This window comes from Balaenoptera musculus, chromosome 16 (genome assembly GCF_009873245.2).
Source record: "Balaenoptera musculus isolate JJ_BM4_2016_0621 chromosome 16, mBalMus1.pri.v3, whole genome shotgun sequence".
Classification (NCBI taxonomy): Eukaryota; Metazoa; Chordata; class Mammalia; order Artiodactyla; family Balaenopteridae; genus Balaenoptera; species Balaenoptera musculus.
This window is the reverse complement of record NC_045800.1, coordinates 30,045,453-30,069,385: the sequence shown is the minus strand read 5'-3', so window position 1 is coordinate 30,069,385 and position 23,933 is coordinate 30,045,453. Positions and strand designations below refer to the sequence as shown.

Below are 23,933 nucleotides of genomic sequence, written 5' to 3'. Positions count from 1 at the left end.
CCAGCTGTGGCCTCTCGGCCCCAGAGCGGTGGACGCTCCCAAGTCCCTGGCTCTGATGGCCTCTTGTCCTTGTGTCCGTTTGGGGGGGACTTTCAGGCTAGAGGAAGGGCTGTACCCCTGGGGCAGTGCTCTCAATCCAGGGCACACCGGGACCCCGAGAGAAGCTTTGAAAAACCTTAAAGCCTGGGATCCACTGGACCGAGTGACACGAATCTCTGGGGCGAGGCTGGGGCAAGAGTCAAGGACCAAGAAGGGCACAAAGAGGGCACCGAGAAGGGCCAGGGGCTTGCACGGTCACGATAACCATAACCAGCATTTATTGAGTGACGGCCGCCAGCCGGCAGCCCCACGACCACCCCGAGAGACGGGTGCCGCCTCGCTGAACGTGGGGAGACAGCCTGAGAGGTGGGGAAACCTGCCCAGAGCCGCAGAGGGGGCGTGGCAGAGCTGGAGTTCAACCCGGCCAGCAGAGCCCCTTTCACCCGGGGAGGGGAACGGCTTCCTGGGAAGCATTCTCTATTCTGAGAACAGCAGACACCCACAGGCAGTGGGGACTTCCTCTGTCTCCTAGGGGTAAACCGAGAGGCAGCCCCGAAAGAGGGGCTGCCCCGGGTCTAAGCTCACAGCCACTGCTGTTCTAAAGAGATGAAAGAAACCCTCTGGCCCTCCTCTCCCTTCAGAGGGAAGGATTTGGGGGTTTGCTCGTTACCCGGAATGGAGGCTGGTCTAAGTGGAGTTTCTTTAAGAAGCTCTGGGGCCGCCCTGGGGACCGTGCCATCCTCAGGAGGCTGCCGTGCACAGCAGGAGGCTCTCCCCATGGGGATGTCTGCAAGCCAGGTGGGCCTGGAGAACTGGGTGCACGGGCAGACGCACGGGGGCAGCCCACCCTGGCCTAGAGCAGCGGGACACGGGAGGCCTCGCCCAGGCGCCGGGCCAGCTCGCCGGCCTGCTGCACCAGCACGTCCGTGGGGATGACCGACAGGTGGAGGGTCAGCAGCTCATGGCACCTGACAGCCTCAGCCGGGTGGCTCTTGCTGTAGTAGCGCAGGAGCTTCCTGGGGGAGGGAGGGGGAAGGAGGACAGGATTCAGGAGGGAGCCAACCCAGGGGCCTTCCCAGCACTGCACAGGTATAAGGTCACCTCACCAGGCCCCGGCACCAGGCCGGAGAGGCCTTCCCTGCCCCTCGCTGACCCAACCTTACAAGGCTCAGCCCCAGGCCGCCACGGCCCAACCCTCTGGGTTCCTGATCCTGGAATGGGGTCCACTAGATGGCAGGGCCCCATCTATGGGGCACACAGAGCCGGCAGGGAAGGTCTTCAGGAGCCCAGAAGAGACGCCTGCAAACGCTGCCTTGATGTGCCAGCAGGAAGAAGGGCAAGAACCCCAACGAGCGCCCCACTCTCTTCCGCTCACTGAATGCCTGGCTGTGAGGAGCTTCTAACAAGGCGGCACAGGCTCAGGGGGACGTTCCTGAAGGACGGGCTGCGCCCTCTGTGGGGACTGGCACTGATCGCCCATCATCTGTTCCCCTCTGCGCCCAGGGCCCTCTGGATCGGCGTCACCTGTAGTAGTCTCCTCCCAGCATGCCGACGGGAGCCGAGTCATCGGACAGGACAGGCACCTCGATGATCTGGAGTTTGTACCCCTGGGGAAGGAGGCAGGGCGTCTTGAGTGGGGAGGCGGTGGGTGTCGGGGGAAGAGCGTGGGCTTGAGTCAGACACACTCGGTCTGAGGCCGGGCTCAGCCCTGCTTGGCGTGTGCGTGGTGCTGGGAAAATGCACTGGCCTCTTTTTACCTTGTCTTCTCACCTGTGAAGCGGGAAGAAGAATAAACTCCCAAAGAACATTAGACATGGATGTAAAGTTCCGAGCGTCGTGCCCGGCACCTGGTAGCGCTCATTCCCATCAACCAGTGGACCTGGGTCAGCGACAGGCACGCGTGAGGGAGGACGACCCAGGGACGTGTCATGAAGAACAAAGCGTTACCAAAGGCCAAGTCTCTCTCTGAGAGCAACGGGTATTCCCAGGGTAGGACACAGCAGGGAAGGGACTCAAGCTCTGTTGGGCTCCCACTGTGTGCCAGGCGCCCTCACGGGGCTCCTGTGGCGCTGTGCTCACCGGGCTCGCGGGCCCGCCCCGCGGGGGAGGAGGAGGACTTGGTGGCGGCCCAGGTGCAGCCAGACTTCACACCTGGGTCTCCCCGCACCACAGCCTACTGCCCTGTGGGGCTAACCACACACACACGGAGCCCTGTCCCCCCCTAGAAGCTAAGGTGATGGTCCCGCCCACATCCTGGGCGCTTCTGAGGCGGGCACAGGGCAAAGATGGGAGCCTGCAGGTCAGGAGAGCTGAGCCTGGGTTCTGACATCATCACCTAGGACCTCGGTGGCCCTGGCCATGGTGTCTGATCTCAGGGCGTCAGTGTCTCCATCTGCAAAATGACACCTGCCCCGACCATGACACGGGCTGTGCGGATGTGAGGCCGTGAGAACACAGTGAGAGACCCCGACGGCTGCACTGCGCCGTGCAGGAAGGGGGGAAGGAGGGCTCGCTGACAGGGGCAGAGAGAGGGCAGGGCACGAGCAGGGGAGAGGACAGGACGGGGGTCCAAGGGAATGTGGGACGGAGAAGCAATGGCCCTCAGAGAGCTGGAATGATGGCCAAGGGTGACAAGTGAGGAGGAAACAAAAAGAAAAAGGAAACGAAAGCAGAGGAAAGAGGGGAGACACAGAGCGAGACAGTGAGACAGAGCAACAGTGAGAGGGGGTGGGAGGACATAGATAATAAACTCCCGTGACCTGCGCTCATACTGCAGCAACAGTGAGGTTTGGCCAACACGGCCGGACGCAAGAGATCTGAGCCTTCCTGCTAGCTTTGCCCTGGGCAGGTTGGTTAACTGCTCTGAGCTTCGGTTTATCAGCCTCTACAATGGGAACTGGCAGCCGGGCTCTGTAAGTGCAGCTGATGACACTGAAGCACCACTGAGGAAGCGCGGGCTGAGCGGCCTGGCTCACGCGGGGCGCACGTCTGTTCACATGTCACCGGGATGCTGCCTTGATCAGTGGCATGAGTTTTTCAGAGACTGGGGTGGAGGGGCCTGAGCGCAAATGGGACCTGAGTTCTGGGTGCCAACCAGCTGGGCTTAGCTGTCAGCTCCACCAGGGACAAGGAGAGCTGGAGACACAGACTGAACAGAATCCAGAAGAAAGGGATCCAAGAGTCACAGGGGAAGAAAGCATTTCAGGACTGCCCTGCCCCGGGCTGGCCACACCCACCATCTCGTTCTCGAACCACAGGAAGTAGGAGCAGTAGAAGTCCCCCTCGCGGGACAGCAGCGTGGTGTAGCCCTTCTGCAGGTATCTGCGCGCCAGCTGGATCAGAGACCAGACCTGGGGAGAGGAGAGAGGGCTCATCTCTGCAGCCTGTGGGGCGGCCCTCTCCCCACGGCAGGGGCTGGGCTCAGGCTCTCAAATCCCAAGGGGAGAAAAGCACTCAGAGGAGGAGCTCCTGGAAGGCCAGGGGCCTCTCCTGCTCATCTTCTTCCTTAGTGTCCGGGCCCAGCCTTGGCTCAAAGCAGGAGCTTAATAATAAATGGATGAGGGATGGATGCATGGATGGACTACCCACCCCTCCAGTTACTGCGACGACAAAATATACATATAAACACTTTAGGTACCTTGACTATACACACAAGCCATAAAGAGTAGATTCATCTTTCAGGCCAGAACAGAGCCAGGGACCTAAGCGAAGATGAGGGGGTGGCCACCTGGAACCCTCCTGCTGTCGAGGGCCAGCCACTCACCTGGGCCCCTCAAGACTGAGGATCTCTGGCACAGGCTCTATGCCAGAAAGTTGCTGGAAAAGTGTTCGAACGCACAGAGTGCCCTGGTCCAGGAACGTCCTCTGTTCCGGGGCGAAGTCTGAACGAGGGCTCACCAAGGGCACCGATGGGAACACAGTGACCGAGGGACAACGCGCCTCAGATCCCCTCTGCGATATTCTCCTGCCTAATTCAAGGACTTCTGACGCTGCCTGTGAACTGCCCTAGGGAAGCTGGCAGCAGGGAAGGCTCTGCTCCCCCACCTCCCAGGGCCTGGAAGGCCTGCTGCGCTCTCACCAAAGAGCTTAGAAAAAGCTTAGCGGCAGGCATACAGGAGCTACTTCAAACCTGACCACAATGCAGTGTCTAATGAAATCTGCAAACAAATACATGGGTTTGCTCTGTTTTTCAGGAAAGCAATTCGACAACATGTATCAATAACCTTAAAAACATTCCTTCCGTTTGACTTTGTAATTCCATTTCTGGGATTCCATATTGAGAAAATAATCAGAGATGAGGACAAGGATGTATGCCCAGAGGTATGTGCTGCAGAATTATTTACAACCGCAAGAGCCTGGGAACAATCTAAATGTTCAACACTGGAGAAACGGCTAAGTACATGATGTTACGTTCACATGATGGACTATTGTGGAGCTGATGATAATCACGCTGATAAAGAATTAATGACATGAGGAAATGCACCAGATATAAAGTGAAGTGAAAATGTGGTAAACACACTGCTTATACAGAATGATCTCAACCATAACAAACTGCACAGAAAAACAATGAAAAGAAATGTTATCTCCAGAAGAGATGAAGATGCCGGTATGGGTGGTACCAGGAAATGCTCAACCACCTCCAGCTACATTCTGTGCCACATGCTGTGTTGAGTATTTTGCATGCATCACCTCATACATTTGTAATCTCTGCAGCAATTCTATGATGTCACTAGTGTTACTATCCTCTTTTACAGATGAGAAAACTGAAACTTAGACTTCGTAATACCCCAGGCCACACAGCTAGTGAGGGGCGGAGCTGGGTCTCCAACGGGCCTTTTGTCAGGATCTTGTTTTAACCATTATGATACACCTTATTTGGATACACAATGTATATAAAAATGTATAGTTTTTTAGAAAGTAGCAGAGGTCCTCCGTTCTCCCCACCAAAAATACTAGTTTGCTATGAAGATGAATCAAAGAAGAGGACCCCTGGAGACTGTTTTCTTCGTAGAAACCACCTAGTTTTACATTCTGATACTCAAGCTGATTAACCCGTGTGTCTTCTTTCTGTTTTAGTGAACTCAGCCAACACTCATCAGGCACTTATTTATGCCAGGCACTGAGTTAGGCCCTGGCCATTTCCTCCCCTGAACTCGCTGCCCAGACTCCGCTGCTCCAGGCACACTGACACACCTGGGAAGGCGGCCCTGAGTGCCGACCGGCATCCTGGGGCGACGAAGGTGGGCACTATCCTTAGGAGTCTAAAGAGCTGGGTGCAGACTACCAGGAGGAGTGCCGTAAAGGGTTCTGGCGGGGGTGCTCAGAGCCCCCCGGGAGCCCGAGGGCGGGGCTAGTCCTCTGGGCAGGGGTCAGCACACCCCGTCTGATGTGCGAGGAGAGGGCCCAGGCCAGGCCAGGTTACCTTGGTTCTGACGAAGGTGGCCAGGGGCCCCCTGCCCAGCTCCGATGACGTCCTTTCAGTGCTGCTGAGGGAAGGGGCCACCATTTGGCCGGTGGTGCGGTCCACGTAGATGAAATGCACCAGGCCTGGGAAGTCTTCCAGGTAGGTGAGGGTCTGAGTTAAGGTGTTCGTTAAGCCAGAACCAGGGAAGGAGCTCCTCTGTCCTCGACCTAGGCTTCCAGCGAGGCCCGCCCCCCGCCCCCAGGATCCCCCTCTTTCTCAGGTCTCTCTTTACTGTCGAACCCCCAACGCTGAGAAGGTCTAAGATGCAAGTACAACGGATCCTTGGCTCTGGCACATTTAATGCAGGGAGTTCTGGTCCCAAGAGGAACATGGTATGTTCATGTTTTACCATTTTCATGCGGGATGAGTTTAAATGATCCACACACTGCGGCTGGTATGAGAGCAGAGCTATAGAGCTAAAGAGAGGGGATAGCTGGCCGCCCACCCACACGCCTCGCCGTGATCCTGTTCACCTCTACGCTTCATCTCCAGAGGCTGGAAGGTTCCCATCTGAGAGGAAGGGCAGTGGCTGGAGGCTAGCAAGGCCTTCTCACCTGCGCACTGAAGACGGAAGTCTCCGGAGACAGGAGGCCACACCCTTTAGAGATTTTAATACAGAAAAAGCTGTTTCATATAAAGTTCCAGGGAAAATCAGTATTTGGTAAAATTAGTTCTGTAATAAAAGGGTAAGTCTTGGAGGTGGCTTTTTAAATGGGGACAAATAAACACATTTACTGCAGGCCTTCTCAGAGCCTTCACACGCCACTGTGTACTGTGACCTCTAAGAAGGAGGATGTGGCCCCTCAAACCTACCCAACCCCAGGCCCCTGCCGCTCGTGGGAGACCCACCGCCCCTTAGCTGGCTGGACAACGCCGACATAAACGATCCCCACGGCTCTCAGAAGTAACCGTGGGAGAGCAGGAATTTCTGAAATTCCAGCTGTGGAGCGTTCCTACAGACAAGGCCCCTGGGACACTACCTCCTATCATTTTTCTTCACAAAAAGGAAACTGAGGTGGTGAAATATCTGCTCTTTTTCCCCAAAGCCGCAGTCCTTCAAGTGAGTGGGTGGAGGAGGCAGGTAGTCCCGAAGGGCCTTCCTGGGCTTGCTCAGGGCCAGGCACCAGGATATGACACCATGGTGACATTCCTCCGGCTCTTCACCAACAGGAAGTCCTTCCAGTCTGCCAGCTTTTCTCTGCCGAGGAAGCAGGGGGAACCGGGCTGGGGCCAGGTGCGCCCCAGCTCCTGCCCTGGCCACCGAGGGGCCACACCCACACTTACTGCATGAGCGTCTGGACCTGGTCCTGCAGGTGCTGGGGCAGGTAGGGGCCTCCCCGGCCCGGAGCCGTGGTCAGGAAGCTGAGCCGGTAGATGGCGCAAAGCTGCCTCTTCACCCTCCCGCATGCCTGGAGCAGCCTGGGCACAGAGAGGGGAGATGTCACAGCCGGAAGGGCCCTAGGAGGGCACGCCCAGGACGGTAGCCCATCCCCTGTGATCACCCTCCTGCTGGACTGACGTACAGCACAGCTGGCGCCCCACACCCCGGCCCTCACGGAGCCAGGAGGCAGCTCCCCAGTTTCCCCCCAACGTGTGCTCTGAGCACTTAGAATCTCATCCAAACTCATGGTTTATTTCATGGAGAAACGAGGGGCAGTGACTCGCCCGAGGTCACACACTGAGTCCGTGCTGAAGCCGGGCCTCTGCTGGTCGTGTCGGGTCCTCAGGCCCTGCTCCTCAACCTCTGTCCTCTCTGCTCCCAGCCTCCCCTCGGCATCCGTGGGCTGGACCCGCCCTCCCAGGACCCCCTCTGCCCTCAGAAGCGCCTTCCTGAGCAACCTCTCCCTCTGGGCCTGGAGGAAACTTGCTCCTCTGTCCAAACGACTCCCCCCCCTTGACCTCAGAGCCCACCACTCACTCCCAGGATGATCCGGGCTCACTTCTGGAGAAGGCCTTGGTCTTGAACTCCAGCCAGGTGCTCTGTAAGGAGGACAGGTGACAGGCAGCTTCCTGACAACATTCCCACAGCGAGGTCCAGGGGACACCCTACATTGGGCTCTGAAAGGCTCCAAAAGGCCCCCTGCCTCCATGGCTTATTTAGGCCCAGCACACACCTGCCATCCACAGCCAAACTAGGTCTCTGGCAGGTCCCCCAGCACCCTGCACCCCGCTGTACACCAGTCTACTCATTCCGCGGCATTTATTTAAAGAGCAGTTTCTGTGTGCCAAGTACCGGGCTCACTGCCTCGCTGGCAGACACCGTAAACCAGTGCTGTCAGAGTGACAGGCAGGTGCCTCAAGGGAGGGGCGGACGCAGGCAAGAACTGGGGTGCGCCCCCCTCAGGGGAGCTTTGCATCCTAACACGTGCTCACTGGAGTGCGCTGGGCACGGAGAGATGCTGAGCGCTGCGGACTGACGGGTAGTTTGCGTCTGGGCTTCAGTTGGCTGCTCTGCCTCTTCTAATCCCTCTGCTCGTTTTCAGACCAGTGCGAACTCCGTGCACAACGAATCTCAGTTCCTCGAGCCCTGCCAGCTACACGAGTGGCCTCAGATCTCAGCCCAGTGTTCTACCCTTGAGAGCTCCCCCCCAGGCTCCGGCCTGGGCTGTGCCCCGTTTCCTGCTCTGCTCGCGCACTGTCCCAGGGTCTTGGCCTCATCTCCCAACCTGGGTTCTATGCCCCCTGCGGGTGCAGTGGCCTCCCTGTGTCTGGCACGTCTGAGACCAGCCAGGTGGTGAGGGGTGTGGCGGGCAGACCGCTGGCCGTCACTGAGCCCTCGAGTTGGGCTCTGGCTCCACCGCTCACCAGTCCAGTAACTTTGGCCAAATCACCATCTATCTGAGCCCAGGTTTCCCCGTCTGAAAAATGGGAGCTATAACTCGTCACACAAGAACGTTTTGGAAATGTCAAGTGCCACTGCTGTAAGTTTCTGTTCCTGTTTCCTAATGGGGGAAACAAGGACCACAAGCCCATGGTGGGGTGTGGCAGGGCCCAGAGCCTGGGCGCCTCACCTGGTGTGGACAGAATGGGCCCTGCCCCCTCTCCCTAAGGTGGGGTGCCCAGGGCTTGCGTCTCACCTGAAGCTCTTGCCCACCTCGATTCTTGACAAACTTGTCCATCCTCTGGCGTAGGTCTCCCATGAGGGGGTGGGACCGCAGGGCACTCCCGGCCTCCTGCCCCTCCTTCAGCTTCTTCTCCAGTAGAGAAAACCCATCCAGCAGCTGGTACAGGGCCAGGGCCAGGGCCGTACTGGGGCTCTAAGGGAAGAAGAGCAGGGCAGGGCAGACAGGGGCAGCTGTGGGGTGGGCATCTAGGCTAGGGCGTTGCCAGGGCAGGCGGGAGTGCTCGCACCTTGGTCAGGAGCACCATGTTGATGCCTGGCCACAGGGGCAGGCAGTACATGGTGTGGGGCACCATGGGGCAGTAGCTCTCTTTCACGGTGGCATCCAGGAAAATCCTTCTGGGGCTGGAGGGTCCTGGGGAGCGAGGGACCAGCGTCTGGAGGGTGTCCTCAGCCATCTGCGGAGGAAGAGGAGCTGTCAGCGGGAAGGGGTGGGCAGCCGTCTGGCCTCCTCCCCACGTCGGGTCCACCCACGGCTGCCCACTTGCCATCCTCCCTGCGAACCATGAGGCATAAACTTTTCTAGCCCCAAGAAATCCCAGTTCCTAAATCCCTGCACTCTGCTGCGGTTGCCCTGGCAGCTCCCGTCCTGCTGCCCCTCTCTCTCTCAACATCTTTGGGGCCCTTCTGCCGGGAGTCAGGACTGGATGCCACACAGGGGTGGCGGGTGGTAAGAAGGGACAGGAAAGGTGGGAAAAGCAGCCGGGGTGGGGTGGCATGAAGGGGAGGAGGCTCCTCTACAGCTTTATGTACACGAAGCATTTAAAGCTGATTAACACCTGTCATTTCACCACCTTCAGGCCATCCTGACAGTCATTCCAGGGGGGCAAGTGAGGCATAACAGGGCTAAACAAGCAAGACTCCAGCCTTACGAGGGCTCTGAGTAAGAAAGTCTTTACGGGCAAAAGCAGAGAATTAAGGAAATCATTAGGGATGCCACAGAAACTTCTCTATAAGGAAGTCACTGTAGTCTTAACGATAACAGCAGAAGACTCCATACAACACACTGGTTGTTCCAGGAATTTGCTAAATAAATAATAACATACGCATGCAATGCACTCTGAACAGTCTTGTTAAAAACCACACGGCCGAGGAGTGCCTAGTTAATGGGAAAATGCTCAAAAAAAGACAAAAAAAAGAATAATGAAGTACATCAGGATTCAAATTTGGTAAAAGAAAAAATACATATGTCGTGTGTGTATGTGTCAATGCACATATAAAGTCACAGGAAAGACTAGAAGGAAACACTCCGAAAGCTTAATAGTAGCTAACATCTGGGGCTGGGATTTGAAAGTGAGTTTTTTCCTTTTCCATATTTTACTTTTGTGTTTCCCAATTTTTCTACAATGAACGTATTTACTTTCTCATTTTAGAAAACATTAACAATTAAGTTGGACTTTCACTCCCAAGAACAGTGAGGGTGGGGATTTCTCAGGAGTGGAGGCCAGGTGTCTGGGGGAGGGGGAGGAGGAGGAGGGAGGCGGTCACCCTCATCCACCACTCCCCCCGCCCCTGCACTGGCCAGCCAGCCGCGAGAGGGCACGAGGAAGGCCAGCGTGGCTGGAGAGTCACCCCAGGAGAAGCCCTCCGAGTCCCCAGTGCTCACTGCAGCATCTCAGATCAGCTGGTGCCCCGGCCAACCCCCCCCCACCCCCCGAGCCCCCCAGGAGATACTCACCTGGACACGGGGAGCATCAGTGGGAGGGGTACCCCCATCCAGCCAGACTGTGCTACCTGCAGGCCATAGGTAATAACATAACAACATAAATAATGGCAAAATGTAAGTACTGGCCCAACAGCCTGTCAGCAGGGGAGGATGGAGCAGAGATGGCCCCATGCCATCAGCAGCTCACAGCATGTTAGTGTGAGCTGGAGAGACTTCCCCTTCTCATCCTATCCCAAGCTGGCGAGTGCAGGGCTAGCTTGGAGGTACCAGAGCTAGAGCAGCCTGGGCCGGGGAAGAGAGGCTCCCTGCCGCCCCAGTGGGCTGCGGGGGGAGCTCCTGCACGTGTACCTGGCAGTGGTGGGGGGGTGTCCCTGAACCCCCTCCTCGGCCCCCAATCCCCTCCTTGTTTCTGCCCTCTCTAACCCTTCAGGCCCCTCCCTGGCTATAACAGTGCCTCTTCACTGGGAGGCAGCACACACTGTCTACAGTTCCCCATTTGTTTAGTCAATCAGCAAACTTTAACTGAGTATCTACTATGTGCTGGGAACTGAACTAGATTTCCTTTCCTAGGTCAGCTCACAAAAACCAGCTGAACCAACCGCATACTTGAAATATTGTAGGCTTGTAATAGCGCTCTCTCGTATATTTCATTACAAATAACTATCATTTATAATCATGTTTCTCTGGGGAAGCATGTGTCTGTGCTTCAAACACCTGACTTACGAATGGATGAATGCAACTCAACCCATTTGTAAGCAGTGAGTTCCGTGCACTGTGGAACAGGCATTATTTACAGCTTTGAGGCATGAACAAACAAACTACTGAGAGAAAGGGGTCAGGAGGAGGAATGAGGGAAGGGAGCAGTGGGAAGAAAATGGAACTTCAGCCATTACCCCAAAGCAGTGCTTTCTGACGTGTTTTGGGCTCGTGGGGAGCTTAGAGAACCCAGGACAGTTATGACCCTGGCCGCAGAGAAATGGACAAGCAGGGATGAATTGGCACATGGTCTCAGGGGTCCCAGGCTCCTTTTTTGTTTTGTTAATAATATTTCCCACATTTTTCGTTTCTTTTTATTGTTTACCCACATACTTTGGAAAAACAGGTAAGCTATAAACCATATAGACTGAATATTTATATTTTAAATCACTGTACTAGAAATAAAATGATTATTACTTATTTGATTACTTATTAATTACAAAAAAGAAAGAGAAGGCAGAGAGCACATATATGAGAGATGAATTTTTAAATGAAATCAACTTGTCATAAAAAATTTTAGGGATCATTTGAGTGGCCTTAACAGTCCTTGAATTCCGGCTGGAGCCCGGAGGGTACACAGAGGGTTTGCTGCAGACAGTGTCCTGGGCTCTAGGAATTTGGGTGTCTGTGCCTGGGCCCTTACAGGGCGTCGGGATCCACTGAACCCTAAGACAGATTCGGGCTGCCGCCTCCTCCCCGTCCCTGTCCCATGCCCCTCCTCCTCTCCAGGTCTCACCTGAACTCTGCTCCCCGGGGGAAGGAGCTGGTGTGAAATACTCCTCAGGGAGGGAGAGGCTGTCTGTCTCCTGGGAGGGAGAAGGGGCAGCTGGGCTGAGGGCTCAGAGAGGCTCTCCCAGGGTGCTCGACCCTGGTCCCTGCTCTCTGGGGAGAGGCCGACCCGCCCCTCCCCTCCCCCCTCCCCCCTCCCTGCCTACCCCTCTCCCTCCCCTCCCCGGAACACAGCACATACAGTCCCTGCAGAACTCCTGGTCGGGTCTGTAGTACAAGAGCTCCAGGCCTGCTGCACGGGGATGCTTTGGCTGCGGAGGGGCCTCCGTGGGGAAGGCTGCAACAGGCCCGGGGATGCTAGTTAGAGCTGCCTGCCTGGCTCCTCTGCCTGCTGCACTTCACAGCGCAGCCCTCGGCGGCGGGGTGGGGGGGCCCACCAGCCCCTGCGCACACTCCACTGTGCAGCCCTGGGTGTGCGCCCTCACTTTCCAGGGATGTTCCAATTTTAGAAGTTCCAGAAAGTCCAACACATTGGCAACCAAACCACTGCCAGCACTTACTGTTACTGAGAGTGTTTGCTACACCCCAGGCACTGCTGGGCTCTAGGTAAACTGTCTCCTTTATTCCTCACGACAACCCTGAGAGGTAGATGCCACCGTTGTCCCATTGCACAGATAAGGGAATCGAGGTTCAGATGGGGTAAGTACTTGCACAGTAAACAGCTAAACGGTAAAGTTGGGACTATTTTTGGGACTCCAAAAATCTGCACTTTTAACCCACTAAACTACATGCATTCTAGAATTCCCGTTACATCTGAAAGCAGCTGGAAAAAAATCATGCCCAACCACACGCCCAGGACTGTGACTTGGAAACCACAGTCCCCCCAGCAGCCTGCCCAGCACTCTCCAGACTGGTTTTCCGAGTCGCCTTCCTGAAGGCCTCCTGCTGCCCAGAGAGCTGCCCCGAGACCTGGGTGTCGCTGTCCTCTGCCGTGCTCTTGCTAGGGTAGAGGTCCTGCACCAGAAGGATGAGGGCGAGGAGGTCGGCTGGGCGCAGGGAGCCGGCGCTGTGGCTGCGGAGAGAACAGGCAGCAGGTCAGCGTGTGCCCGCTGCCCCCAGCCCACAGGTGGCAGTGGACAGGGGCAAGTAAGTTAAGGGAGTCTGGAGCATGATCCCTGCCCTCAAGGAGCTTACAAATGTGCCAGCTGACTTCATCCTTTCTGGAGAAAGACGAGGTATGTACAAAATTAGTTAACTCATCCATTTTAAAAATAAAACTTGGTTGTGTTGAAAAATAAAAATTACCAGTGGAAAACCACCAGGGACGAGTAACAGCATATCAGGAAACCCTAAATAAAGATTCTGAGACAGTGTTCCAGGAAGAAATAATTCAGAGAAGGAAGTGAGCTGAGAGGGGGAGAAGAACTGAAGAATCTAAGAAGGCTTCCTGGAAGAGATGGGTCTGGAAGGTTTCCCTGGCCCAGGAGGTGGTGCTTTTCAGGTAGGGGGAATAAGAAAGGGTGAAGGTGAGGGGACCCAGGGCCTCTGGGCCACCCCATGCTGGGGCCCTTGGGCTCACCTGGAGTAGAAAGCCAGCAGCTTGGAGTGCACGAGCAGGAAGGCATGTAGGGCCTCCTCGCCGGCCCGCCCAGGGCTGGAGTTGACGGCCTGGACGACGTGCCGCTCCAGCACCTCGATGCACAGCTCACACAGCTGCGGGTGGATCAGCCGCTCCACAGCCTGGGCATGTGGGCAGGGAGAGGAAGTGACATCACCCCCACCCCTCCCGCTCCAGCCCCAGGCTGGCACTACATTCACTCAGGCCACAGTGAGCACACACCACGTGCCAGATGCTTGGGAACAGGGAGGCTCGGACCAGCACAGAGCCTGCCCTTCTGGGGCTTAGTGTGGTCACTAGACTCTAGTGGATGAGACAGACAATATGCAAAGAAAGAGATAAAATAAGTGCTAACAACTGCTGTGTAGGAAATATACAGTATTGGACTAGAGAAGAAAAGCAGAGACCTAAGTGGGTAGGGTGTTCAAAGAAAATGTCCCTGAGGAGGTGACCTTTAAACTGATATCTAGAGAACAAGAAACCCCGTCAGAGAAGGAGGGAGGGGGCGAATGCCACAAGCCCAGGAAAGAGCACGTGCAAAGGCCTTGAGGTGGAGACAGAGTTTGGAGCAGTGCTGCCTAATTGATTACGAAGGCAACCCCTACATGTAATTTAAAATTTTCTAGTAACTACATTAAAAAGTAAAAAGAAATAAGTGAAATTAATTTTAATAATTGATTTTACCTAATACATCTAAAATATTATCATTTCAACATAAGGTGTAAAAGCATTATTAATGGGATAATTAATCCTATTTGACATTTTTTTTTTTTTTGGTACCACCCTTTTTTTTTTTTTTTTTTTGCATTTGACATTCCTTTTTTGTCCTAAGTCATCAATATCCAGTGTATATTTTACAGGTATAGCATAACTCAATTTGGACTAACTATACTTCAAATATTCAACAGAGACATGTAGCTAATGACTACCACACTGGACAGAGTTAAACATAGAGTGCCCCTGAAATGGGAAGAAGTCCTGGGTGGCCAGTGCATGGTGAGTAAGGACAAGAGAGGCATGAGATGAGGCTGGGGTGAGACAGGCAGTGGTGGATCACACAGGGCCTGATAGGCTTGGTAAGGACTGTGGATTTTATCTTAACTGCATTAGGTCACCTCCTACAAAAAGCCTTTTGCTGATGCCTCAGAAGGAGTTGACCATGCCAACCTTTGTGCCATCATGGATTTTGAGAAACCCAACCTGGCAGCACCCAGTATACTTTACTGTTTTTAGTACATACGAATGGCTGATTTCCCCTCAAGGGCAGAGACTTTATTCATCTCTGTATTCCCAGGGCCTGGCACACCTCTTAGCATATGGGAGGTACTGTATGTTTACTGGAAGAGTGAATGAGTGGGGTATGAAAATGAATTCCTTCAGATCTATTTTCCAGTTCACTAATTCTCTTTCTAGCTATGTCTCATCTATTATTTAACCCATCTCTTAAGGTTTTTATTTTAACAATTATGTTTTCACTTCTAAAACATCTATATGGGGTTTTTCCCTAGCTTTTATGTCTTCAAATATTTCCTGGTTATTTTATGTTCTGTACCTAAAAATTCTAGTATATCAAGCTCCTTGGGATCTACATCTGCTGGTGATTGATTTCCCTGACTCCTACTCATGGTGGCTTATTCTCTTGTGAAACCAACTGTTAACTGTGAGCTCGTATTTGTTTGCTCTTAATCTGTCCTCAAAATCAATGGCTTTCAACATGTAGTTCCCAGACCAGCATTACCTGGGAGCTAGTTAGAAATGCACACTGTAGAGCCTCCCACCCTTGACCCCCACAGTGAATGAGAAAAGTGAGGCCCAGAAACCTACATCTAACAAGTCCTCCAGACGATTCTGATGCACATAGAGTGTGAGAATCACCAATTTAGAGAGAATCTGTGTTTGTCTATACAAGGAGCAAGGGGGTGCTACTGACGACCACCTTACTCCTCAGGTCTGAGCTTAAGGAGGAGTTGCAGGCTCAGCTCTCCTGTCGCTGTTGGCCTAAGGCTTAGTTTTCTGGTTGTAGTGTTGTACCATCATCTGTACTCAGGCAATCTTGCCTTTAATCCTGCTTATTTTTTACTACTTTCCACTCTAGTTTCAGCTCAATATAATTTGGGGGGTGATCAGAGTTGAGGGGGTTATCTTCAGAGATTTCCATAATTTACTGAGAGCCCAAAAACTGCATTAAAAAGTCCGTTTTATCCAAAATCTAGCTGTGTTAACATAGGGAGGCCCATCAGAGTGCCCAGCCCACCGTGTGGCCAGAAAGAGCAACCCTCTGAAATGCACGGGCTTGAGGGGTTGCCTGTGCCCTCACTCATGGAGGGGAGGGTGGCGTCAAAACATGGTCTTAAAGCTGCCCGGCCCCTCTGACCTGACGCCCCTGTGGCCCGAGGACTCCCGCGCCCAGCAGTCACCTCCACAGCGAAACACTGCTCCTGCTCCCGCAGGCGGCCGTAGGTCCACAGCAGGCTCTGGAAGTGCTCCCACACCTGCACACGCTGCTCCAGGTCTGGGGGCCGCAGCCTGGGGGCAGAGCAGGGGAGACCCATAAAAAAGCCGGCTGTCCCCAGCTTCAACCAAAGGAGCAGCCTGACATCACCGTCAGAGCCAGGCAAGCTCACGTGACATGACCAAAACCCCTGCGGGAGCCCACACAGCACAGAGGGGGCGTGTCAGGCTCTGCCCTCTCTGTGGAGCCAAGTGGGATGGGCACGGAACCAAGAGGTGGGCACCTGAGCAAATCGCCTCACTTCTCAACCTCTCTCACACACACACATGACAACAGCCAGCTAGAGAGACCCAGGAAGAGGCCAGGGGCAGAGTGTGACAGGCAGCTTCACTGAGGCTGGGCGCACACCGCCTGGCCTTGAGAGGGGCTCAGCACAGCACCCAGGGGACTCACTCCTTTCGGATGAGCTGGCTGTCCATGGTGACCAGCCCGAAGTGCACCTCGAAAAGGTACTTGAGCACGCACAGCTTCTGCCGCAGGTCCCCCTCGCCCTCTGTGTGGTCTCCATTGATGGCGATGAACAGGCATTCTCCGAACTGCAGGCACGGCGGTCTGTGGATGTCAGCCAGCCCCAGGGGACCCCCTCACCTCCCCTGATCGCTGGGGACAGTGAGGGGGGCTCAGATCCCAGGGGATTTTGTTAAGATGCAGCTTCTGCCTTCTAAAAGAGCCTAAGGTTCAAGATGAGGAAGAGGCGTGTGGACTGCCCAAGGAGCCGAGGGAAGAGGAACACGGGCCCCAGGGCCGCACACTCACCAGGTGAAGGACGTACAGGTAGTTGTCATTTTCCGTCGAGAAGCAGGTGTATGTGTCTGAGAGCTTCTCCAGCATCGTCATAGAGGAGATAATGACTGGGGCCAGGAGAGTGCTGAGCTGGTCTTCCAGGGCGGGAAGCTGCAAGAGGGGATAGAGAATAATACTGCTTAGTGTGCCAGACCCTGGGACAAAGGGATGGACAAGACCCAGGCCTTGCCATCAAGGGCTCCATAGTTTCAGACCCACCTGGGAGGCCATCACTGTCCTGACAGGGAGACACTTGGGGAGTAGTTAGGAAGGCTGGGAAGGGTCAGGCAGCTAATTGTGCTGCTCAGGCTCTGATTCTAGAAGGAAATGTTAAGGAATTAGGCCACATTTCCACAGAGGAATGCTTGGGGCATTTAATAGAGAGCTGGCCAACTCTAAGTAAGTTCAGTATGTGTACCAAAGTCCATGCCCTTTGTTGCAGTTAACTTTCCTTTGGGGAATGTATCCTAAGGACAATAATCAGAGATGAGGCAGAGATACATGTGCAAAAATGTTCCCTACAGAGTAATTTATAGCAGAAGCAACTGGAAAGAATGTAAATGTCCAGTACCAGGGAAAGAGTTAAATAAACAACAGTACATCTGAATGATGGGAGAATATATAGCACTTAAAATATTAGAGTGTTTCAGTGACATGGAAAATTCCTATGATACAATGTAATGTTTAACAAAATGGTTGTGAATGCTCTGTATTTTCAAATGATAAAAAAAATAAAGTATTGAAAAACCATTGAGAAATTCAACACTATTAAAGTTATTGCTTCTGAAGAGAAGGATCAGGAATGATCTCTCCCCCCCAGTTTTTACATCTTTCTGTACTTTCCCTATTTCAGTAACAAGCATGCCTTTACTTTTATAATCTCTTCACTCATCCATTCTCTCTGACCTCCAAATAAGAAACAGAACAAACAGACAAAACCAAAAAGAAACTGGACAAATTTGCTGAAGGTCTGGGAATAAAAATGGGATAAAGCCAGGGGAATGGTAATAACTCAAGTTCTCAACACTGGAATGTAAAGATAGGAAGAGACAGCTGACCTTCCCCACGCTGATCTCAGGAGCCTTGGCTGAAACAGGGAGAAAGCGGAGTCCTAATTTTAACTTGTACACAAGGAGCTGAGTAAGACCTTGCCTTGAGAAGAACAGGCAAGCAGCCAGGGGTACTGTGCGGCACTTAAAATACGAGGGGGTCCGCGTCACGAGGGGTGTCGTTTCTTCCCACAGACTCAACGTTCAGGAGCCCAGCGCCGTGTCCACTGCTGCAGAGGCTGTCAGTCACCTGCGACAGACCCCCTCAGGCAGCTCCTCTCTGACCACCCCCCCGGCCACACCACCCCAGCCTGCCCATCCCACACCCGTGAAATAAACCCTGGTGTTATTTGCCATCTGGCTCATCTTCTTTAGACTCTGAATCCCCCAGTGTAGGGTCATGTTGCTATGTTCACTGTAAATAGTCCATTCTCAATTAGTATTCGTTGAATGAATATCCCTTCACATAGGCAAACGTTGGTTGAATTATTCATGTACGACAATTTCTTGAACCATCACGAACCAATCATATTAATGGAAATGTCACTTAAAAACCTAGATGGTATATAGCAACTCACTTTAAAAGTAGTAGCTTTTTTCTGTAGGGATATAGGTTGTAGCAAGAATTCTTTTGGTTGGGGGTAATTATCATCTTTGTGTAGCTAGAATGTAAACAGAATTCTCCTATATTACTTGGTGCGATTATAAAGTGGTACAGTATCTTTGAATGGCTTTTGAATCGATGATTCTACTTTTAGGAATTTATCCTAAGGAAATAATGAGATGTGGGATAAAATTCAAGCACAAGTGTTCCCTACAGCAATAGCTATAGCAAACTAAAAGCAATATACATGTCCAGTACTGGGGAAATGGTTTAAATAAAATGATGCTACATTTATTCATATACTGAATATAATGGTTTCCATTAAGATTTATGCTTTTGAGAATATTTAACAAAATGGAATAATGCTTTTCCTATAATGGCAAGTGAAAAAAAAAAACAGGAATAAAACGGTAAGTGTGGTATGATCCCAACTATTTATAAATGATAAAGACCCAAAGAAAATATATTGAAGAGCTAATAGCTCAGGGTAGTAGTATTATGGGTCATTTAAAAAACGATTTCTCTGTTATTTCCCAAATTTTCTACATTAGTTCACATTATCTATAGGATCAGGAAAAAAAAGTGTTGGATACTTGAAAAATAAAACTTTGAAGACTTTTTTCTTTACCTTAGTCATTTAGGAACTGTAAAGTCAAGGAGTTTTGTTCCTTTATGAGGTTTTTAATAAAGAGGAAGAGAAACACTATCAAATAGTTTTGCTCTTAATTGACCAAGTTGATATAGTGGTTTAAGAACTAAAATACTTTAAAATTCTTAATTTAAAAAATTATACATATTGACTGCTAAAAAATAAAAGAGCCTAACAGACAGATCTGTTCTTAGCTTAAATAAAACCGCTTAAATGTCTATGATCTCTGATATGTTGTATCATTCCTAAAGAGTATCAGTGATGTCGAGGTGAACTGACGTGCTGATGTGGAGTTGGTCCGGCTGGTGACCAGGCTCACCGGAGCAGGAAGGGCACTGAGAGGCAACCAGTCTGTGCGGCTGCAGAAATGCAAGGACTGTCTACTGCATCCCTGATAAAAAAGTTTTTAATCCAAAATTAATCTGGAAAAAATTTCAAAATAAATTACTCCTTTAGAATGTAGAACAGAAATTATCTAAGTGAAAATGACAACTGTCTCTGAGTTGTGATATTAAAGCATTAAAATGGATATCCATATGCAAAAAAATAAACTTTATACTTTACACCACATACCAAAATTCAAAATGGATCATTAGACAGAATATAAAACCTAAAACTATAAAACTTCCAGAAGAATATTTGGGGAAAACTCTTTGTGATCTTGGGTTGGGCAAAGATTTCTTAGATATGACACCAAAAGTGTGATCCATAAAGCAAAAATGGATAACATGGAGTTATCAAATTAAAAACTTCTGCTTTTGAAAGATACTGTGAAGTAGATGCGAAGACAAGACACAGACTGAAAGAAAATATTTGCACAACATAGATCTACAAAAGGACATATCCATAATATCTAGGAAACTCTCTAAACTCAGTAGGAATAATAAGAAACAATCAACCCAATGAAAACTAGGCACAAGATCTGAACAGACATTTCATTAAAGAAGACAAAAAGATGGCAAATAAGCACATGAGAAGATGCTCAAAATCATTAGTCATGAAGGAAATGAAAATTTCTTCATAGGGTGGGGGTGGGTCACTGCCCTGGAGAGCATCAAGGGCTGACCTCTAAGGGTGCGCAGGTGTGAGGGGCGCTGGACCACCCACAATGCCTTGTTCATCCCTCTGGTTGGGCCAGGACAGGGGGACAGGCTCTCCTGCCTCCTGGTAGTTCTGTGCTGTTCCCTCCCATCCGTCCCTCCTATCCTGCACTCACCCCTTCTCCCTCATTCTCCGACTGCCCAAACTTCAGCCGCAGACTCTCTTGAAACTCCTCGTCCGTCCAGTAGAAGAGGACGTCCGCGCCCTCTGTGGCCACCAAGACGCACTTCATCTGCCAGGGAGAAGCAAGGTCAAGGTCACCTCCCAGTCCCACATCCATAGGCTCGGCCTGAGTAATGAACAGGATCATAATCCACAAACACCTACTGGCCTTTAGTGTGTGTGTGCCAGGCACCACAGAAGGCCTTCCTGGTGTTACCCCTGCGGCACCCTCACAGCAACTGGACAAAGCAGGAATCTTCAGTTACTCCTATTTTAAGTGACAGAAGTGGGATCCAAACCCAGGCCTGTCTAATGCCAAGGCTGGGGCTCTTTCCTGTGTTACACGGCCTCTCTAACACAGCATCAGACCCACCACCAGCCTACTGGGACCAAAGGCAAGGAAGGACCCAGCTCTTGATCTGAACACGGGGTCAACTGTACAAGGCGGGCAGGCAGTCAGGGCCTCGTCTGGAACGGAGGGCGGCTGGTGCACCTCCCTCCAGGAAGTCCAGAAAAAATGTGCTTCTCCTCAAGTCACAAATAGCTCCAGAGGACGAGCTTCAAAGCCCACAGGCAGCGGGTTCAGTATTACAGGAGTTTCATTCACAAGTTCCTCCTGCTCTGGTGGACACAGAGGCTATGTGACCTTGGCCACGGCTCATTCTCACTCCTGCTTAGCTGCTGCTTCCTCAGCCACCTCCACCAGTACCTCCTGCCCTTCCGGACCTCCTTCCCCAGCACCCACACATGCACCCTCTGTGCCACACATTATAATGCTTGACTGTATACAATGTGCTTTCATATTCACCAACTGGTAGATTCTTAATCCAGAGCTTCCCATGCTGGGCCTTGGCCCTGTGAGGTGCAGCAAGACACTGATCTTCTCGGCGCTCAGGGAAGCCTGACCATGCCTGGTGAGGCCAGAGCTGTCAGGCCAGCTGCCTGCTCCAGTCAGGGGCTTCCGACCGTCTCCTGTACCTCAGCACGTCACACGGATATGAGCACGCTGCCCACGTGCTAGGGCGCCATAATGATGAGGAAGCTCTGTTCTAACTCTTCCATGGTGGATGCCCAGTTTCCTCAACAGGATCATGGCATCTCGAGGTCTCAGACTCAGTAACATTCTTCAGGATCCCCTACGTGACCAGCTTAGTGGTACTTACCGAATTCCTCCCAAATCTCTAGTTGGTTTATCAACTTTAAACTCAGAGAACCTAGCTTGATGGTGTTTCCAGCACAGTGAAAAACAAAGAATGTATCCTATTCCCATGGAATTGCTAAACACTAGGCAGAGACTGGGAGAGCAACGGAGTGTGAAGGAAAGGTTGCTGGACGAGGGCAGGTGGGCTTGACGGGAAGGGAGTACATGGGCTGGAGAACAGTGGGCTGTAGAATGGAGGCTGTGAACAGCAGGGAGCCCCCATAGGCTGGTGAGGGTGTGGATCATGGATGGGTGGGGTCAAGGTTACGGAGGCTATTGTCTTGGTGTGGGGTAATGTGGGTCCACTCCTTGGTGGAGGCCAGGGGAGGAAGGGGCTGACTCAAGAGGTGTAGCTCAGAGACTCGGTAGGCCATGATGACCTCCTGGATGCAAGGAAGGAAGGACAGAACAGGCAAAGGTGACACCAGGATGCAGAGCTGGGCTAGGGGATGGAGACGAGATGACTCTGCACAGCCTGCGAGAGCTCAGTCTACTGCCTACCTCACCCTGTCCACCTCCCAGAGCCCGAGTAGCCCCAGGGTGGGTGCTGCTGCCTGCCTCCATCTCAGGCAGGATCACCTACCTTGGCAAGGAGCACAGCGGAGCTTCCAGACAGCCAAAGATTCAGAAAGGGCTGCGGCAGACAGACTCGGTGACCAGTTCATGGAAAGCAGCATAGCATCCCAGGTCCTGCTTAAAACAGGGAGGTCATGAGGGCAAGCAGAGGCTCTCGTTCCAGCTGCTGCCTGTTCCCAGGAGTGGGAAGCTGGAGGAGGACGGAGTGGTCAAAGGTCTCTCTCTGGCTCTAAGGCCTTCTGCTCAGAACATACTCCCCTCGGCCAGGAGGTGTCCAAGTGCCCCACATTCTGCCCACCCCTGCCCTCCCACAATGGAGAATACGAACCCGGCAAGCACAGTCCTTTGGCCACAGCAGGTGTCCACAAACATTAATTCTCACCTGCTGTTTCCTTCTGAGCACTCTCACTTCCCCGTGGGTCACTCTGAGCCATGGTGTGGTCAGCAAACCCACCCTGAGCAGCCCCGGGAAGCCTGCTATGAGTGACTATTGGGAAACAGCATAGCACATCCCAGGGAGACAGAAAAGCAGTCCTGGGGAAGGGAGGAGGTATCCTAGGGTAATGCAATGAATGGCAGTAAAGCAATACAACAGGCAGGGGAGACCCGGTTCTGTTTTGTCTTTGCCAACACACTTAAACGTCTCTGAGCCTCACCCTCTGGCTCCACCTCCCTCCAGGGTTCTAGTGCAGACACACCCCTAGCAAACTTTCTTACACAGAGGTGGGGGCTCGTTATTCTTATTTCCCAGCTTCCCCTCCTCAAATAACAGGTGAACTAAACTGGTTTCAGAATCACTCATATTTTGATGATAAAAAGCAGGAACAATATAAAGCTTTAGCTTAATTAGGAAACCAAACACTGTAAACAAACAAGAGACAAGAAAGGGCTGTTAGAGGCTCAGCATCTTGCGCAACATGAGACTCACTACATCACCGGCATGATTGACCTTAACGCCATATTCCCAGAAAAATGGAAATGCTCTTTAGTGGACGTTAGGTTCTACTTTTATTCTACAAGGTTGGTGGAAAGAGAACCTCACCAGTGTTATTTTCTGATTTCCCTGTTCTCTCTATCCTGCTCTGAGGAAACGCAGGACTCACTGGAGCCCCAGATGGCGCCGGGGCAACCTGGGGAAACGCCCCCACGCCCATATTCGCCATCCTCCCAGCAAACTGCCCCTATGGCCGCCGCCCCTGACTGCCAGCAGCCCACTCCCTCAGAGCCTCGTCCTTGCCCCTGATGGGCTGCAGGACGCAGGAGTGAGGACCTGCAGGGCGCGCCCGCCGAATGGCAGCCTTCCAGTTTGCCCTGCACTTTACAGTTTATGCAGCAGTTTCACCCCCAAGTCCCCCGAACCTCACAGATACCCTGGGAAGAGGGTCCGGCTGTGACTACTGCCCCACTTCGTAGCTGCAGTAACTTTGGCTCCGAGAGGTTAGGCGACGGGCCTACGGCGCCACGCCGGGTGGGTGAGGCTGGAGGTGGAAACGCCCCCACTTCCGGGACGGCAGCGCGGGGTCCCGAAGGAAGCCCCACCGACTACCGAGGTCCTCGGACAGTGCGGGACACCCACGTACCGCGTAGTAGCCAGACACCGGCCAGCCTGCCAGGAGCCTGCGGGCGCGCTTCCGGGTGTGGCCACGTGACCGCCCACGTGACCGCCCGGGGAGGGACTGGAAGCCCGCCCCGCCCCTGCCTGGCTTACGCCTCTGCCTGTCGTTCGGTTTGCTTCCGCTCGGCTGCCGGGCCGAGCGAGCTCTGACTGCTGCGCTTTGACTCCTGCTGGGCGGTGGCCACATTCCTCCCGTCAACAAGGGGGGCACCGAGGCCCACAGTGTGGGGGACTTCGCAGGCAGCCGTCAGAGGCACCTGCTGCGTCCGGCCCTGCAACCTGCCTTAG

General features: G+C 52.8%; 1 protein-coding gene across 14 annotated transcripts; it reads right to left on the bottom strand.

The window, feature by feature from the left end:
• Positions 1-290: 290 nt before the first annotated feature.
• On the bottom strand, positions 291-23,685 carry HPS1 (HPS1 biogenesis of lysosomal organelles complex 3 subunit 1). Of its 14 annotated transcripts, none has more exons than XM_036829068.1 (20): positions 23,611-23,678; positions 22,038-22,144; positions 20,207-20,323; positions 16,662-16,799; positions 16,299-16,441; positions 15,811-15,919; positions 13,355-13,515; positions 12,745-12,847; positions 12,017-12,112; positions 11,783-11,852; positions 10,303-10,358; positions 8,855-9,022; positions 8,581-8,760; positions 7,422-7,483; positions 6,788-6,922; positions 6,636-6,701; positions 5,462-5,606; positions 3,276-3,389; positions 1,564-1,646; positions 291-1,055 (listed from the first exon to the last, which is right to left on the bottom strand). In XM_036829068.1, the coding sequence occupies exons 3-20, from the start codon at positions 20,321-20,323 to the stop codon at positions 893-895; spliced, it is 2,109 nt and encodes a 702-aa protein (XP_036684963.1). In that variant the 5' UTR covers positions 22,038-22,144; positions 23,611-23,678; the 3' UTR covers positions 291-892. The 14 variants fall into 14 exon arrangements, 9 of the variants coding, with proteins under 9 accessions (XP_036684963.1, XP_036684961.1, XP_036684962.1 ...); XM_036829066.1 differs by having other exon boundaries at positions 893-1,055; positions 23,401-23,685; XM_036829067.1 differs by lacking the exon at positions 23,611-23,678 and adding an exon at positions 23,390-23,602 and having other exon boundaries at positions 893-1,055.
• Between the last annotated feature and the right edge of the window lie 248 nt (positions 23,686-23,933).